At 45.9% G+C, this 15,545-nt stretch overlaps 1 protein-coding gene across 3 annotated transcripts in view; it reads right to left on the bottom strand.

Annotated features, from left to right (window-relative positions):
* B4GALT6 (beta-1,4-galactosyltransferase 6) overlaps positions 1-11,846 on the bottom strand; it is a 66,275-nt gene extending 54,429 nt beyond the window's left edge. The window contains exon 1 of one of the 3 annotated variants that reach the window (XR_009048143.1): positions 11,263-11,846. Coding sequence is in view for 2 of the 3 variants with exons in the window: in XM_057700381.1 (XP_057556364.1) it covers positions 11,263-11,377 (115 nt within the window). In the remaining variant the exon portion in view is untranslated. Of the gene's footprint in view, positions 1-7,656; positions 7,755-11,262 lie in introns of those variants that run through there. The other 2 variants (XM_057700381.1, XM_057700382.1) reach the window with 2 other exon arrangements.
* Between the last annotated feature and the right edge of the window lie 3,699 nt (positions 11,847-15,545).

Raw genomic sequence — 15,545 nt, 5'->3', positions numbered from 1 at the left:
TATGATCCAGTAATCCCACTCCTGGGCATATACCCAAAGAAAACCATAATCCAAAAAGAAACATGTACCATCATGTTTACTGCAGCACTATTTACAATAGCCAGGACATGGAAGCAACCTAAATGCCCATCAACAAATGAATGGATACAGAAGATGTGGCATATATATATACAATGGAATATTACTCAGCTATAAAAAGGGATGAGATGGAGCTATATGTAATGAGGTGGATAGAACTACAGTCTGCCATACAGAGTGAAGTTAGTCAGAAAGAGAAAGACAAATATTGTATGCTAACTCATATATACGGAATCTAAAAATGGTACTGATGAACTCAGTGACAAGAACAAGGACGCAGATACAGAGAATGGACTGGAGAACTCAAGGTATGGGAGGGGGTGGGGGGTGAAGGGGAAGCTGAGACGAAGCGTGAGAGTAGCACAGACATATATATACTACCAACTGTAAAATAGATAGTGGGAAGTTGTTGTATAACAAAGGGAGTCCAACTTGAGGATGGAAGATGCCTTAGAGGACTGGGGCGGGGAGGGTGGGGGGGGGACTCGAGGCAGGGGGGAGTCAAGGAAGGGAGGGAATACGGGGATATGTGTATAAGGACAGATGATTAAACTTGGTGTACCCCCCAAAAAATAATAAATAAATAAATAAAATTTAAGATAGAATAAATAAATAAATAAAGCAAGAGATAATATTTCAATCAAGATATCATGGTATAGTAACAAACCTCACAAAGCTGCTTAACTATGAAGATATTATAAAGACTTTTATAATAAGCCTTTTGTTTTGAAATTATTCCCATTAGTTAAGGGAGTAAGGCCATATGCTTTAATAACTTTTACTGATCTTGCTAAGTGAGTTACAAAGTATCTTTCTAATAATTAAAAACACTAGATAACATGGGCTTCCCTGGTGGCTCAGTGGTTAAGAATCGCCCGCCAATGCAGAGGACACGGGTTCGAGCTCTGGTCTGGGAAGATCCCACATGCCATGGAGCAACTAAGCCTGTGCGACACAACTACTGAGCCTGCTCTCCAGAGCCTGTGAGCCACAACTAATGAGCCCACGCTCCGCAACTACTGAAGTCCCCCGCGCCTAGAGCCCGTGCGCTGCAACAAGAGAAGCCACTGCAATGAGAAGCCCGTGCACCACAACGAAGAGTAGCCCCCACTCTCTGCAACTACAGACAGCCCGTGCACAGCAACGAAGACCCAACACAGCCAATAAATTAATTAATTAATTTTAAAAACTAGATAAGTTTAGGACCAACCTATAACTCAATCACGTAGTCAGTGCAGGCTCATAAAAAAACGCATGATCCTGGTTGTCTTAAACAACCTATCTGTCCATTCTGCCCACCTCCATTCTGGAGGAAAAAAACTCTTTACCATGATAGCCATCTCTATCTCCAGTAAAACATGATGCTATAAACGAATTAATCTAGTTTTTAACAGGTAAGATTACTTCTATGAAAGATCAAAAGATATAAGATAATCAATTTAAAAAGTAAAACTATTTAGCACTAAATTATTTCCCAACCATTTGGGGTGTTTGCCAGAAATAAGTTCCCAGGCTCCAGGACTACCTGAAGTATTAATTAAAAATCAATCAGGATTGCCATCGGAATCTCCCGGTGATAAGACCTGGGTTGCCTTAGGCAAGGCTTAAGCACCTTCATGTTTGAAAACCATTGCTTATAGTTATTCTCTAAACATCATTAACATTTGTAACAAGCAAAAAAGCAGCAGCTTCCTTTCATAATTAGTTTAACTTATACCAAATATATCCTCTTTTATACAGCTTTCTAATTTATGAACAATTCATTCAGACAACGAAGAACCTATTCTTCATCCTTGATGAACATACAACACAAAGTCTAGGTAGAGCCAAAGACTTTTCCTAACTCAAGTAATTAATTATGAAAACAAAGTTGCAAGGAAGCAGTCATACTTATTACGCCTCCACAGAAAAAAAAGTTAATTACAAATTTAAGATTTAAAATCACTAAGTTATGTTTTCCCAAACATTTTGCCATGCCACATAGCCAAAAATAAAACTGGCAAACATCCTTTAAGCTATCTTTCCTATTTTAACTGAGGAGGGTTTTTGCTATGGCTTAAACCGAACTCTGTCAAGTTCTGCTATGCCCGAAAACAAGTATGCCCATGAAATAGAACAAGTCAAGTCAGCCCAATACAGGATATACATGCCAGAGAAAAATGAAATTGGAGTGCTCCCTGAAATTCTCCAGTGGGCCAAGACATGAGTACAAACACCTAAGTAATAACTGGAGTGAACTCTTTAATTTTCCAGTGGCATGTTAAAGGCATTGTAGGTATCCTCAGAAAATCTTTTAACTTTCAGCTGACCCAATCTTCAACTTAAATCACAATATTACTTGTATATTATTCTCTTTGTTATTCTCCTAACAAAATGCATAAGTGGAAAGAAAAGATCTTTTAAATAGTCAATCACTGAGTCCTCTGGGAATTAAAAAAAGATACAAAAGAGATTCAGAGGGAAACAGAAAAAAGACAAGCGTGAAAGAGCTGGGGGCAGGCTGCTCTGGTTAAACTGGTAAAGTGCAGTCCAAGCAGCAGTGACAATAGCCAGCCTGGTCTAAGGCGGCCAGGAAAATGGAGCAGAAGGAGAAAGCTGTAAACACACAAAGCCTGAGGGGCTCTCCATTCGCCAGGAACACCCAACTAGGACCTAGGAGATCCAAGTTCTAGAAAAATCTCTCCACAACGCATCTCCTCACCACCTCCACGTTTTCACTCAGGTTAAGACAAACATGAGAGGCAGGACTGACAGGGAAAAGGAGTCACAAAGGCAGGTGGGTGGAAGGGGGCACAGGTGCAGGAGTGAGGGGGCTGCAGAAATGAACACAGCACCAAGAAACCGAGTGCAAGGGGCTGTGCGAAGCCTGTCCAGTCCCCCGAGCAAAGCACCTTCTCCAGCCTTCACAGGTGGTCATCCACTCTCGGCTGGAGCACTGGTAATGAAAGGCGTGCATATCAGGCCGCCTATTCCGTTGTTTACAGCTCAGTTAGAATGGTCTGGTTTGGCTTCTTTCTAATGAGTGGAAAATCTGCCCTGTAATTACACTCACTGCTCTCAGAAACTATTCAGAAGAGTCTCCTCTCTTCTCTATGGGGTATTCCTTAAAGCTGAAGGAGACAGCGCTTGAATGTCCCCTGAATCTTCAATGTTCCAGGGCAACTCTGGCACAATGAAGGGTCAGATATGCCACGGGGCATGATCAGCTCTTCCAAACATTGTCCACTTCAGTTCTTCCAAGAGCGATGTGTGAGACTCTGGGCAAGTGGTGACCTTTGAGCCTTCTCCTTCTCTTCCTTTACAACAAGGCCATTCTAGCATGGGGCTGGGTGTGGAGCTCCAACAGTGGACCTTTGGGATCTTGCTCCCAGGGCTTCTCCGCACACAGCTGTGGCCCCAGAGACACCAAGGCCTCTGTGTCCGAAGCTCCCACGGCCCTGGGCCCTTGGACAGAGGGGCTCCGGGGCGGAAAGGCGTAGCCACAGCTGCAACCACCACAGCCTAAGGCCTATGAGCACAAGCACAAGTGTCCTGAGAAGCTTCGCAGTACATCCCGTGATAAACAGGCTGGTCACAGGCTGGGTAAGGAAATTACTCACCCTCTATACGTATAACACTGCCCCAAGAGGAAAACGCATTCTGTTCAAGCAAATTACAAACAGTATTTGGCATACCTAGCTATACAAAGACGACAAACCTAGCCTAGGAGCTTCTCTTTTTAAAGTGTCCGCAGACATGGCTATTTTACCTTTAATAAAGGAGTAATGATAAACACTGCTGCAGAATAAATACGTCACTACCTCATTCTGCCATGTTGTTTAATAGACCTCAAATTTACTCATAAAACAGTAACATGGAGAATGGTATTTAGCATTGTCAGATTTCAATGAATCAACTTCCCCTTCAAAAATAACCTAATTTCCCAAAAGGTCATAGGATTTAGATTCACTTATGCTGAAACAATATAGCTGAGTTAACATATACGCTCAAGAATGGCAATCAGAAAATAAAGTAAAATAAAGTAATAAAAAGAAAAGAATGGCAACCTAATGGTGGTAAGCAGTCTCTGAGAAGGCTCCCCAGCCCCTCGAGAGTGCATCAGACCCAGTGACTCTTTTCTGACAAAGAAAATGTAGCGAAAGTGATGGGGTTGTGAGCTGCCCAAATAGAGAGGCTCCCGGGACAAAAAACTGCGTGAGGCCTCCAGCCAACAACCTGCGAAGAACCAAGGTCTGAGATCCAACAACCCTCAGGGAACAGAATCCTGCCCAAATGCACATGGGTGAACTTGGAAGCGGATCTTCCCCCAGTGGGGTCTCCAGCCACAGCCCTGAACTACACTCTGTAGGCGAGTAAGAGACCTTGAACCAGAGGCATCCAGCCAAACCGTCTCCAGATTCCTGGCCACAGAAACTACGAGGTAACACACGTTTGTTGTTTTAAGGCCTTACATTTGGAGGTAATTTATTGCAAAGTGATAGGTAACTACTGCACTGACCAATCCTGGCACGTCCTCCACTGCTCCTCACCCCCGCCAGCCCCTGCATGTTCTCCCGAGGAGTCTAACATCCAGCACCAGAATGGTACCGACGAGTGGGCTGGGAGAATGAACTGGAGCCGCCACACCCAGAGGAGTGATTTCATCAGTCACTCAGCAACCCTTCACTAAGCGTCTAGTACGTGCCAAGGCAGAAGCCAAGTCTCTTCACCTAGCCTAGGAAACAGTTTACTCTACACTAAGATTTGTTCACATAAACAGAGCCCTTAACTCTGTGAGCTCAGCCACCCACCCTGTTAGAGCTGAATGCCCTCACCCTCCCTCTCCACATGCATGGGATGCTGGCTATCACGAACATCTTCATCTCCTCCTCGCCCATCTCCAAAATTCATCTACCTGTCCACTCGATCCCACTCGCTCTACCTGGTCTCCCTGATTCCAGAACTGCTGCCCTAAATCCATCCACACCAGTACAGCCTAAGGATTTCTAAAATGCAAACCCGATCATGTCACTCCCCTACTTAACATGTAAGCTCAATGGTTGACATCGTCCTCAGGCTAACGTCCCAAGTTCTCAAACCCAGCTTACAAGGTTCTCTGTGACTGGACCCGTATTTATCTCTGGCTTCGGCCCACACTCCCCTCTGATTTCTATGCTTTAGCCCCCTACCCTTTTTTTTTTTTAACTTTCCATTGCTCTCTCACTTCTTAGCCTTCAACTATTCCAATCCTAGCTGAAGTACTTTTCCCAGGCCCACCTTTTACTTACCTCACTGAAGCGTCTGGCCTCACACCCCTGACACCTAGTTTAGTGCCCCCCCCCCCAGCTGATGCCTCCAGAGCAAACTGTTCTCCACACCCTCTTCTAGAACAGCTACTCTTCAACTCTTCAAATTTCCCACTGGCCACGAGCGCCATGAAGACGGGGACCCTGTGGATCCTGTTCCATGCAGAACCAGCACGTGTGAACAAGTACATGAATTAAGTCTTCCTAGATGACACACCGTAATTTGTTCCCTTCCTGGAATCTTCAAACCGTGTCCTCACTCCCTAAGCATCCACATAAGCTTAGGTCTTCCCATCTTCTAAGGTTCCTTTGATCCCACTTTCCCGGAAATCGGCCACGTTCACCTGACCTGATTTACTATCCAACCCAAGGCAATCTGGCTGGTGCCCTACGACGCCACAGGAACAGCTCTCGCAGTGGCTGTCACTGGAGCTCCTGCTCACCAAATCCATGAGTCTCCTTCCAGACTTCACCTCGCTGAACTATATCCCACTGAAATGCCTGTCTTGCTGGTCATCATTTTTATTTATTCACTCATTTATTTCTGCAGAGGCCTCTCTTCACTTCCGTGATCTCTCTCTTCCCCTTCATTTTCCTGTTCCTATTTCTCCACTGCCCTAGGCTGACGGATTTCACCCATGGCTACCTTGTCTTCCGCCTCCACAAGCTCTCCTTGGGTGGCCATCTAAACTTCCCACGGTGTCAATCACACTGCCTCCCATTTGGGGCTGGGGGATGAAAATGGTAACAGAGCCTCATGGGAAACCCTTCAAACTGCACTTGGGCCTCCATATTCCAATTTAACCCCCTATCATTTTACATTTAAGAGTAACTCAGTGAGTCACTTCTGCTTGCAAGAGTTAGTTTCATTAACTCAGGTGTGTTAGGGAGAAAACAGATACATATCACTCAGCTGTATGCTGAAGACACCCAAAGCTCTCCCCTGTTAGACACTTCTCCTGGGCTCTAAGCCCTTATTTCCATCTGCCTACCTACTGACAAGTTCTTCCGGGCTATCCTGCAAGCATCCCAACTCGATTTCTCTAAAACCAAAGTCATCCCCTCAGGGCACCTGCCTTTCTACAGTCCCTACGACCCACAGCCTGGTTGTCTAAGCCAGAACGCAAGCGTTGTCTTCAAGCTTCCCTCACTATTCACATCCCCTCCATTCTGCCCTGATCCAGCTACGACCTTGATCAGGTTCGAATCTTCCATCGCCTGAGCTACAGAAAAAACTTCCTATCTGGTCTCCCTGCCACTGGCTCTGCCCTCTATAACCCGTACTCCAGGCTAGAAGAACTGCTCTAAAACAAAGGAGGCTGGCATCCCCCTTTTCAGAACGTCTGATGTTTCCTGCTACTCACAAGACAAAAACATCAGCATGGGAAGGCTGACCAGTAAGAGAGGCCCAGAAGAAAGAAATGCCCGACACCGTGGCCCAAACCAAATGAACCCCTAAAAGGAGCCATGCAGACCAGAGAACTTGGTGAGGAAAAAACCAAAAGGACCTTTGAAACACAAAGCAAACTAAAGAGAGCACAACCAGGCTCAGCCAGCCAGGAGGCTAAAGGGCTGTGATAAGAAAGCTGCAGTGCAACGAAGAAGCTACTCTCTGAGCAAACTGGGAGAAACCCAGCCAGGATGTCAGCGGGGCCTTGAGCAAGGACCTACTAAGCCACCCTCTCCCACAACACACACTTCTCCCACAATACACACCCTCTCCCACAACACACCCCGATGCCCTGACCACCCAACACCAACTGCACCTGACCCAGCAGGGCACCGACCCCCTCGAGACCCAAAAAGCAAAGCACGTGGCCAGATAACTCCTCAAAGAGCCCATAGGAACTCACACCGAAATAGTCCAACCAGATTCCACCTCTACTCAAAGAATAAAACAGCCAGTCAGCAAGTCTAGCAAAGGTCAGGACCGCCCATGAGTCAGAGACAGTGAAATCCCCATTCCTAGGGGAGCTGTGCCATCTCCCCCACAACACTGCCCCACTGATTAAACGCACGTCACCTCTTTCTTCATCACAGACAGCTTTAATAAAGCTGTGTGAACCAAGGCCAGTTTCTCTCTGCCAGGAAGTTCAGGGACTCCAAGGGCCAGAACACTAGGCTGGGCAGGGGAGACCCGAGACTTTTCTCTCCCAATCTGGCCCATCTACCATCTCACGCCCTAAATGGTAGCCAGATGGAAATACTCCTATTTTCTGGAACCTACAATTGCTAATGCTGTTGCCTCTGACTGGAGTCCCTCTGCTCAGTCCAGATAAATCCTATGCATCACCTCCTGTGGAAATCCTTCGCCAGCCTTCACTCTGCACCGCGTGCTTTCTGAGGACTTGCTGTGGCCCCTTCATGGCGCTCATCCCATTGTATGAGGGAAGGAACTCTGTCCTGGTCATCTATCTTCCTCAAACAATGTCAAGCCCATCTAAGGCGCTCTGTTCGTGTTTGCTGGATGAATCTGTAAGTCAGTTCACCACTCCTTTGATACCACTGCAGGAAAATGACTATGTTGTGTTATATTGGAAACAGTTTCATACTAAACGGAATCCCATTTTCAATTCAGCCAAGGCAAGACCTTAGGGAAAAATTGCACTCATCTTTCTGTAATCATGCACAAAGGTAGAAAGAGAATGAAAAAGTTCAGGGCACCAGCCTCTACTGAGTGGGCTAGAGCAATGTGTCCATCGATTTCCTCAGTACTAAAGTTCCTAATATAAAGTTCCTGTGTTTCTTGCATGAATTAGACATTTTAAGGAAAGTACTTAAAATTATTCTTAAAATAATGATTTTGATGGAATTCATCACAGATTAAAATCTAAATAGTCAAAAAGTTGTTGAGCCATATGAGAAAACACTGGAAACTAAACATATTCCACTGTCTACAGCTGTGTGGGACTATTTTCTCAGAAGGAAGACAGGGAGGGAGGGACACTGAGGAAGGAGAATAACAAGAGTAACTAAAATGACAGGACTGACTGCTTGGGGAGGCACTCGACAAAAACGGTCTCTGGGCAGAAAAGGTAGGAAGATACAAGCGATGTCTACTAAACAGGTTGACGTGGATAGGTTCAATATGGATTTTTTTTACCAGAAGAGACGTGAAACATTTACCATCAACTAAATGAATGCTCTCTTATACAACATGTATTTTAATCATAAGGAAATTCTGCCCTAAGATGTAAGTCAGGCTAAAATATGAATTATTTCAAAAAGATTCTACGTACATCTAATGTAAACTAGTTATAAGAACCTAGTAAGCTTGGGGTATGTCTCCTTAAATCTGTGATGCAGAGGTAGAAAACACACTTATGGTTACCAAGGGGGAAGCAGGGAGAGGGATAAATTGGGAGATTGGCATTGACACACACACACGACTGTATATACAAGAGATAATGAATAAGGACCTACTGTATAGCACAGGGAACTCTACTCAATACTCTGTAATGACCTATAAGGGAAAAGAATCTAAAAAAGAGTGGATATATGTATATGTATAACAGATTCACTTTGCTCTACAGCAGAAACTAACACAACATTGTAAATCAACTATACTCCAATAAAAATTAAGAAAAAAGAAATCTGTGATGAAATGGGAAGTATGCCTAAGGTATTTCTGCAGCATCCCAAAGCACTGTGGTTGTCCTGAAAATCAAATTGTGCAATAGATCATTGCATTGTGAGCTGAACTAGCCACGTTTTTTTCATGGACCATAATTTTCACTTAAAAGTACAACTGAAAAACTATGGTTATTTAGACTTCTGTACTTGACCTACATGTCCCCAAAAATGAGCAAAATGAGCCACACACTTCAAGAAAAACTGACAGTGTGTGTTACCAATTACAAAATTCAAGCTTTCAGGCAAAAACCTGAATTTTGGAAAACTGCTTCTCAATAATTAAAAGATAAGTAAGGAGGGTTTTTTGCTACTAAGTAATGCTAGTTTGAGAAACAGATTCAGTTTAACAAACTGTTAACACTTTATAAGTTTTGGTTCTCATTCTTCTTTGTGGCTTCAATTTTTTTAGAAGACCCACAAGAACAGAGTAGTTTAAATCATGTCAACCTAAATGCCTAGAAGACAACTGCCAAAATTTTTACCATGTCAGTGATTGTTCTATGGCAAACATAAAGTATACAAATAAGAAAAATGTATTAGTATTTCACACCAACTGAAATTTAAAGATCTATGATAACACATTAATGCAATAACAAAAAATGATTATCAAGTGAAAGCTGGAATTCTGATTTCCTTTGGTTAGCTTTTTGAGTAACATAATTTTAACATTAGTCAAAATACCAAGAAAGTAAGAAAATTGTTATACAAGTCCAAAAAAAACTTTTCCTCCAAAATCTCTCAAAGTTAAAAAATCAGGTAAAATAACATCCCCCAAAGCTGTCCAACCTTTAAAGAGCTACGTGAGAAAGTAAAAACTGCTATAAAATGAGCAGTTAATTACTAAGACTTCCAAAACAGCAGAGGAGTTTACGAAAAAGCCTGCTGAATATTTTGGCTAACTACTCGCAAACCCACTGAATTATCACTGTCATTTCTACCACAGGCTTCAAGAGGTATCCAATTTAGCTTAAAGAAAAAAAACTGCATTAAAAGAAAATAACATGTTATATTCATATTTTTTTCAGACTTTAACCTCAAACTTCTATTTTGGGATATCAAGGTTTCAACAATTTATACCTTCTCAAGCATTATTCTGAGCTTATACATCTTACTTGAACCTGAAAATTTAATCAAGAAAAGTCTCACAGTAATTTTTAGGAAATACAACAGTCTTGAGGAGGTTTCGTGAGGTTTGTTTCTTCCTTTCCCCCTGCAATTCATTGCAATAATCTATTACGATGTGAGGCAATGCCCTGATAGTAATTCATCTCAAAATTCTGCAGGTGTCTTCATTCTATAAGAGGCCATACATTTTTTAGCTCACTCAGGGGCAAAATGGTACTGGTTCAAAAGACTGCTAGTGTCTAAAAAGAAATGATAGGAGATGCACAATGTCACTAACTAATTTAATGTTAAATACATAACAATCAGAAAAAACTCAGCAAAGTTCTGGAAATACAATGTGTTTTAATATCCATATGAAGTTCCGATTTTCCGTCAAGAGAATGCCACACTGGCACCTTTACAACCAAAGGGCTGAAAAACTAGGATATTTACTAAAGAGGATAATTCAAGCAGATTATACAAAAGTTTATGTTGGACTAGAAACCAAAAAAAAAAAAGGTAAAAACGTTAAAATTTTAAACTATCTTGCATAATTGTTACTTTAATCATTATTTTAACTCAGAATTCATCCTAACAGGTAGAAGAGGTTACCTACCCTTGAAAGGCAGACCCAAGAAGACTCAATAATGGAGCATTGTTTTTACTAGACAATTCATCGCCTAAAAATTCCTGAAGTGTGGCACAAATGTTCATTGACCCCCGTTCTAAAAAAGGGACCTAGAACACTACAACAGTACATTCTTGAACTTATACTGTGAGTTTCTCCATCGTATTTTTACAATCAGTTGATACAGCTGAGGCTGTTTGAATAAAATTACGATTAAGCGCCAAGTTTAAGCTTAAAAACTTCATATTAAGTGGATAAAACGGTCATGAACACTCAAGAAAACACGAGGGCATTTCGGGCCATCACACCTTATTTTGCTCTGTCCACTTAATGCATTGTTATTTAAACGTGCATTAACAAAACTCACATGCCAAAGCTATGCCCGAAGCAGCTTATGCGACACGTCTGAAATCACATTTCAAATAAAATGCTTTCTGCCGGGCCCCTGTATATACAGCCTCCAAATCCCATAAGTAACAGGCTGCGTTTCCTTCACTGTAATCGTGGGAAATGAGGGTGTGTCTCCGTGCTTACCTATGCCCGGAGCCACATAGATGAAGTAGAGGCAGGACGAGGAGAGGGAGAAGAAGAAGATGAAGGCGAGGAGGGAGCGATTGGAGACCCGCATCATCCGCCTAAGCACAGACATCTTCCTCTTCCCGGCCGGCAGCTCGGGCTGCGCTCTCAGGCCGGACTTGGGGGCACCGTCCAGGCCCTAAACTTCCATGAATGTGCCCCCAAAACCCCGAGAGTGCAGCGGGGTCCGAGCGGGGAGGTTCTGGGGGAGAGGGCCCGAGCGGGAAGGAGGAGAGAGGAGGGAGCGAACGGAATGAATGGGAGGCCGGGGAGCCGGGGGAGGGGAAGAGCGCGGGGACGCGGCGAAGAGGGGACGCGGGGCGGGGGGGCCCGGGGACCAAAGGACCCGAGGAAGCCGCGGAAAGGCGAGGGCCCGTGTGCGACCCGCCAGGTAGCGGCGGGAGGAGGGGCTGCAGGTGGGGAGAGGCGCGGGCTGCGCGCCGCGGCGCGCCTGCGGAGAGGGCCGGCCGACTGCAGCACGCCGGGCTCCCCCCGCAGCGCCGGCTGCCCGCGCCCGCCGGGGTCCAGGTCGCGAAGCCCCTGCGCTCGGGGTCCCGGCCGCCCGCGGCGGGCAGGCCTGCGCCGCCTCCTCCTCGGGGCCGCGGCGTCTCGTGCCTGCGCGGGGCTAGCGTGGGCGCCGGGGCCGCAGCCGGCGCGCGCGACGCGCAGGGGCCCGCGGGGGCCCGCGGGGCCGAAGAGCTGGGCGCTCGCCGGCGCGCAGCCTCCTCCTCATGCCGCGCCGGGCCCCGGCGTCCCGCGGCGGCCGCGGGAGCCGAGCGCAGGCGAGGGCGGCGTCTCGGCCAGCGGCGAGCACGCTCCGGCTCCGGCTCCGGCCTCCGCCAGCTGTCCGCCCGGCCGCAAGGGCGGCAACCGCAGCAGCATTACCGCCGCCGGCCCGGGGTGAGGCGCCCCCGCCGGCGCCGCCCCCGCACGGCCCGCGGACACCAGGCGAAGCGCCGCCGGGCGACTCGCGCTGCGGGCAGAGCCGAGGAGCCCGAAGAGGGGCGGCCGGGCACCGTCGGAGCCGCGTCTGGGTCGCAGAAGAGGCGGACCGGCAAGGGCCGGGGAGCCGCGGAGGCACAGCAGGCCGGCGGGCGGGTCCGGAGACCCCCGGAGGCTCCGCGCGCTCACTAGGAACTGCAGGCGGCGCTGCGCCCGCCCGGAGGAACCCTGGAGGCCCCCGCCCACCCTGCCCCTCCCCTCTCCCCTCGCCCGAAACACCGCGCCTCCTGATTGGCCCGCGCCGCGCCGCGCCGCGCCGCGCCGAACAACCTGCCCCCCACCTCCCAGCTCAGGGCCCGGCGCCCAGGCCGCCGCCTGCGTCACCGCAGCCCCCGCCCGCACTGGGACCCCTGCGCTCGCCGCGCTGCCGCGGGCTGCTGGACGGGCCTTTGAGCCTCGGATACATTCCACTCTGGGGATCGACAGTGAAAGATGCTGGGTCTGTATCTCGAGGAGGAGGCTTCGGTGGTGTGCGGTCCTCCCAAAATACACGCTCCGGGGACAAGGTGTTTTCTGGTCCTGGATTAACGAGCCCTCCCATCCCGCACTTCCCGTAGAAACGTACTGTCAGGGTGTGATACAAATCTTGTATCATGACTTCCTTTCCCATCTGAAGATGAGCACTGGGTAGCTCTACTTTCGCTGTATCGGTTCAGGCGGGGCGGAAAAGACTTCAGTGCAGCCAATAGGCCCTAGGGTGCTGCAGCACCAACCAGCTTCAGTGGGCAAACTGCTAGTTTTTCCTATTAGCTGGCCCTTAGCTATATCACATTTTTCCAATGTGTGTTTGCAGGTGTTGCTTTTGCAACTAATCACGTAGGAAGTGGCTGGATGCCCCCTACTGCCATTATTTGCTCAGTAATTGCCAGATGCAGTGGTATTGAACTATCACTTGATTGCCAGCAAATTTGGTACTTTCTTAGCAAGAGACGCATGCCTTCCATCGTCTCTGAGATAGTACAATGCTATGTGGAGCCTGTAACACCTGAGTTTATAATTCCACCAAGGCCTTTTATTAACTGTGACACATGCCAAGCCACTACCCTGTGCAAGCCTTTCTTGTCAGCCTTCAAACGGTGGGTGTGATACCAGTTTGCAAGTCTATGGGATTAAACCGGGTAACTGTGTAAAATGCTAAACATGATGTCTGGCACCTAAGAGGTTTCCTTACATCCCTTCAGACAGTTGACAGGATGGAATCATCAAATTCAACTTCATTTCTTAATATTTTGCTTTTTGGAGTACTTACAGGTTACTCAACTTCTCTGGCTAATTTGATATTTAATGTAAAAGGAAATGACACTTTTGTAATATTTTTAAATGCTTAAGGGAAATCTGAAATACAAATGGAGCAACATATTAAATGAGAGAAAACTCACTTGTAAAAAAGAATACATATGCAAGTGAAAGAAATCCATGAACAGTGAGGAAGCAGAGTTGTAGTAGTTCCCTCTCTGACCCTGCTGACTTTTACCTCTCTTTATGTGCACCAGTTCCAATGTTGTTTACTATGCTAATGCCACTGTGCTGATGTGCCAATGGGTAATTCTTCTCAGGAGAGATTGGCTTTTTGAAAAGAAAGTTTACTATAAAACTAAGAGGGAAGTATTGGACTTCCCTGGTGGTGAAGTGGTTAAGAATCTGCCTGCCAGCACTATTTATAATAGCCAGCAGGTGGAAGCAACCTAAATGCCCATCAACAGATGTATGGATAAAGAAGATGTGGCACATGTATACAGTGGAATATTAGTCAGCCATAAAAGGAAGGAAACTGAGTTATTTGTAATGAGGTGGACAGACCTAGAGTCTGTCATATAGAGCGAAGGAAGCCAGAAAGAGAAAAGCAAATACCATATGCTAACTCATATATATGGAATCTAGAAAAAAAAATGGTACTGATGCACCCAGTGACAGGGCAAGAATAAAGATGCAGATGTAGAGAGCGGACTTGAGGACATGGGGGTGGGGGGCAAAGGGGAAGCTGGGACAAAGTGAGAGAGTAGCGTTGATGTATATACACTACCAAATGTAAAATAGATAGCTAGTGGGAAGTTCCTGCATAACATAGGGAGATAAACTCGATGATGGGTGATGCCTTAGAGGGCCAGGATAGGGAGGGTGGGAGGGAGTCGAGGGAGGGAGGGGATATGGGGATATATGTATAAATACAGCTGATTCACTTTGGTGTACCTCAAAAACTGGCACAAGAGTGTAAAGCAATTATATTCCAATAAAGAGCTTTAAAAAAAAAACCCAAATATTTATACTTAGCAAGAACATAGAAAAACATTATCTGAAGCTCTGGTTTCATGCAAATACAAGAGATATAGATTTTAAAAATGTGAATTCTTCCCAATGTTTAGAGCTTTATTCCATTCTAAAAACCAACCATTTGTTAAAATAGCCTGGGTTGATGCTGGGGAGGGAGTAGATCTTATAAATCCTTGACTGTCAGATAACACTAACTATAACATTATTAATAATAACTAATTAAATTACCTGGACTAATTCAAAAAAAAAAAAAAGGAATCTTCCTGCCAATGCAGGGGACAGGGGTTCAATCCCTGGTGGGGGAAGATCCCACATGCCATGGAGCAGCTAAGCCCATGCACCACAACTGCTGAGCCCTCGTGCCAAAAGTACTGAAGCCCTTGTGCCTAGAACCTGTGCTCAGCAACAAGAGAAGCCACTGCAATGAGGAGCCCGTGCACCACAATGAAGAGTAGCCCCCACTCACCACAACTAGAGAAAGACCCCACAGAGCAACGAAGACCCAGTGCACCCAAAAACAAATAAAATAAATAAATAAATCTTTGAAAAAAACACTAAGTGGGAAGTATTAACATCTTAGAAATTGATGATCTTATTTTAAGAAATCTGAAGTCTGTGTAGAAATGTGCTTGGCTGGCATAGATGACTGCCATTGGTATATCTTCCAAGTTCACCACAGTACTTGTTAAAACTGATTAGTTCTCCTGTGGACTTAAGCAAGTATCAGAAAACCAGTTTAGTCGATGCACCCTTTAGCATTGTTGGTCCCCAGCCACAGAGAGAGGCAGCCAAGCCTCTAGAGCCAGGAAGCCTGTGATTGAATCTCAGTCACTCAGGTCAAGTGACTCAAAGGTTACTTAAAGCTCCCTGTGCCTCCACTTTCTCATACGCTAAAGAAGATAACCATAGTACCTATTAGGGTTATTGTCAGCATTAAATTGAATGAGTTAATGCTTCTCAGAAGCTTG

This window comes from Hippopotamus amphibius, chromosome 11 (genome assembly GCF_030028045.1).
Source record: "Hippopotamus amphibius kiboko isolate mHipAmp2 chromosome 11, mHipAmp2.hap2, whole genome shotgun sequence".
Taxonomy (NCBI): domain Eukaryota; kingdom Metazoa; phylum Chordata; class Mammalia; order Artiodactyla; family Hippopotamidae; genus Hippopotamus; species Hippopotamus amphibius.
This window is presented reverse-complemented; position numbering and strand designations above follow the sequence as displayed.